The following is a 3,435-nucleotide window of genomic DNA, read 5'->3' on the forward strand; positions in this document are numbered from 1 at the left end:
TTTGGCACTATTAGATGGCGTCATCACTGCTAAAGTCTTCATGGTAACATTGTTTTCTATTAAAAAATAAGGTATTAGTATAAATTGTTAATTGTTAAGATTAATAACGTGTAAAAGGTACAATAAAATTGTATCAGTAACAAAACTTTTCCACTAGCATCAGACAAGCAATTTTATACTTTACGTGTAGTGTGGGTATGAACTTAAAAAACAATAGGCAGTTCTTTTATAAAACTTTGATGGCAAAATATATAAATGGTGCATACTTAAAGTAATTAAAAATTAGGCAGCAGAAAAACAACTGCATGATCGAGCTTACTTACCTTTATAAATTTCTTGCTTCTGCCCCATTCTCCATGCTCTAAGTAACCATTCACGTCACTATTATCGCACATACCTACAACTAGGTACCTATTACCACAAGTAAAATCAAAACACTAATTGATAAGGCAATGCCATATCCTTCACGAAAAAGCAAAGAAAGCGAATGAACTTGGTGAGTTTCAGTTGTATGAATGGCATAAGTACTAAGTAGGTAGCTATTTTAAATTTGCTGACAAAGAAGCGTTACTTTCAGCACAACACGTGGTAACGTTAGAACTACCTAACTAACCGTTTAGTTAATGTTATCAAATATTTGGGTAGATTTTACCATAATAAAAGCAAACCAATACTATCATTGTTATTACCAAATATTCAGCCAGCTCTACTTGATGTCAAGTAAAATATTAACCCAACGATTATAGTTCCTTTTGCTGTGCTTATTTATTACATTTAACCTTATACTTAAGTAAATCTAACAAATTGGTCTAGTAAGTGTAACAAGATATATGGCTGAAAGTTACCATATTCAAGTAAAATCTTCTTTTAGTTAATAGTGCCCTTAAACAATGTTAAACTTACTAAAACTCTGGATACATTAACTAGATAGTGTTTAACTAAATCCAAAAAGTTGCTTTAAACAATCATTTAAGTAATTTTACTTAATATTTAAGTGATTACAGCAACACTGTGGTCAAATCAACTAGATGTCATTTAACCCTCATAAGGTAAACTGGATTTTCTTTCAGTGTAGTCTCAAATTCCACTACAGCAAGAGTTGGCCAAATAACGTAAAATCAGTCAAGATTTCAAGCAAGCATTAACTTGATATTTATTTCCTGATGGGCTATGCAATGGTTTATAACTTCCGAAACATTTACATAATGTCGCTATGCCCACATTCCTCATCTTTCTGCTCACAACGGCAGCGATACGTTATAAACAAAATGCTAATAGTACTACAGACTTAAAGTAGACTGCACTTTCCTTGAACCCGTCGCAGCACAGTAGGAATGGGTTTTATTTATGCACAGTAGGTTGGTTTCACACAGAGAGCCCAAAAAATTATCTCTAAATTTTCTAGTTCCTCTGGATGGTAGAAACATAACCTAAAAGTGTTTCCTAAATAAAAGATTAATATATCAGCTTACCTTAGAAATATTTGGCAATGCCGTGTATTGTTGACGTCATCAAATCAATGACGTGCAACGCTTTTTATAGCGAAAACCCTATACTACGTTTGTGCCGTAGTTCTAAGAATAAAAAACATTTATAAGCAGAATGACACTTTTAAATAAAATAATAGTTTGTGTACGACTGCTTGATAATGCGATGATTACAGTCGCAATTAGTGGCCATAATTTGCAATATTATGGCCTACTCCATAATGATAAAGTAAAAGTAAAAGTAAAAATGTGACAGTCGTACTTAGGTGTCAATCCAAGGTAAATTCAAGTATTTTAGAAATACTTGACAAATGCTTGACATCTGTTGTCATTGTCAATGATATAGATTTTATCGTTCCAAATTTTCATTTTTAAGGGTTGTTGCAGTCGTATATAAAGCTTTGTATATATCGCGTCCATAAATAGGCTTTATGGGGACTCGCCTTGTTTATTTGTGCCTCGCTGGCCAGCTCGCTCGGATAAATAAACGGCTCGTCCATAAAGTTTATGTACTTGATATATAAATAGCTATTTTCTTCAAACGTCAAAATATTAGGCCATTGTTCGACTGAGTAGTAGACCCCAAAGTTTGACATTATCGTTAGAGCAGTTTTTACTTTTCCTTTTCCTGTCGCCGGAGGGAAAAGTGTTGTTATGGAAACACAACAATTTCATTTATTTATTCAAAAAATTATGATATATTTTCAGACTTATTCATTAATGTAATATTAAATGTACAATTGGTAAGTGTTGCATTCTGAAAATTGAAGCCGTGCAACGATGAACTAGACCCTGTTAAAGTATTTACTCTCGATTTAGGCGATGACCTCGGCGAAGACGATGTTATTAGATTTCCTGATGCGCCTGTTTCAGTTACCGCAGTTTCGTTTAAATTTAATATTCGGCTAGCATTTTCTTTTTTGTTGCGAATCGACTCTTCTATGTACCCTTCTGCTACGGAAGTCGACCTCCAACCCCCGTGGCGCTTCAACGACTCCATACTTCCTCCACCATCGATGAGTAATGTAGCCGAAGTACGCCTTAAACAGTGACCCGTATATTCTTGGACATTGCCTAATTTTAGAAATTCGGCGACTTTTCTGGGTACAGCACTGATCGTATGAATCCCCATAACATTTTTATAGCACTTCCCATTCTGATATTTCAAAAAAAACCTTCTCTCTTGCATATCTCTCGGTCTTAATGAAGCGTACTTGTGGTAAATATTCATGAACATTTCTCCGATGATGGTAAACGAGCGCACTTTTTTCGTTTTGCTACCGGGAATTTTTATTAGGATTAAATTTTCCATATCTTCAATGTCGCCTATATTCATTTTCATCATTTCGTCGCATCTGCATGCCCCGGTTACTCCGATTAATAAAACAATCTGAATTATAATAATATTACATTGGGAGAATTAAAACTGATTTAAATTCACCTTTATTCCTAAATATACATCATCTGGTGCGTCCATTAGAAAACCTTCAAACTGCTCTTTAGTAAATATTCTGGACTTTTTTGCAGAATACCCTTCATTGGCCTTTAAATATTGACTTATATTTATTCCATGCTTAATAATTAATTCGGATTTGATCATGGAATAACGAGACCACATTGTCGAAGATTTCTATTTTTTATCTTTTTGCATCTGATTAAAATACGCAAGAAGTACATTTTCTGAATAGATGATCACATTCTTTCCATTACACCATTGAATGAAGTGTTGATATGCAGTAAATACTTTTCACCGGATTTCGAAGGTCCGAGGCACGATACTGCTTCATTCGCCTCAACGGTAATTTCGGGCGGCGTGCATTGCATTCTAAAACTAACTAATTTACACTATCTTTTTAGTGATTTAATTAACTTACTTCTTTCTTATCGAGAAATCTTTCTTATTCAAAATTACGAACTGACATGTAATTTTTTCACTCAATAAGATTAT

At 33.9% G+C, this 3,435-nt stretch overlaps 1 protein-coding gene across 1 annotated transcript; it reads right to left on the reverse strand.

Annotated features, from left to right (window-relative positions):
- Nucleotides 1-2,099: 2,099 nt before the first annotated feature.
- LOC116167379 lies at nucleotides 2,100-3,044 on the reverse strand. The gene is made up of 2 exons (XM_031482731.1): nucleotides 2,929-3,044; nucleotides 2,100-2,877 (listed from the first exon to the last, which is right to left on the reverse strand). Exons 1-2 carry the CDS (start codon nucleotides 2,962-2,964, stop codon nucleotides 2,179-2,181), a joined length of 735 nt encoding a protein of 244 aa, XP_031338591.1. The 5' UTR covers nucleotides 2,965-3,044; the 3' UTR covers nucleotides 2,100-2,178.
- Between the last annotated feature and the right edge of the window lie 391 nt (nucleotides 3,045-3,435).

This window comes from Photinus pyralis, unplaced genomic scaffold, assembly GCF_008802855.1.
Source record: "Photinus pyralis isolate 1611_PpyrPB1 unplaced genomic scaffold, Ppyr1.3 Ppyr1.4_LG3b, whole genome shotgun sequence".
Classification (NCBI taxonomy): domain Eukaryota; kingdom Metazoa; phylum Arthropoda; class Insecta; order Coleoptera; family Lampyridae; genus Photinus; species Photinus pyralis.

What these genes read in the sequence shown, in the direction of transcription:
- LOC116167379 (XM_031482731.1), bottom strand. Translation starts at nt 2,964, where the DNA reads ATGGACGCACCAGATGATGTATATTTAGGAATAAAG. An exon ending in ATGTATATTTAGGAATAAAG is followed by an intron (nt 2,878 to 2,928) that starts GTGAATTTAAAT and finishes ATTATAATTCAG; the next exon opens with ATTGTTTTATTAATCGGAGT.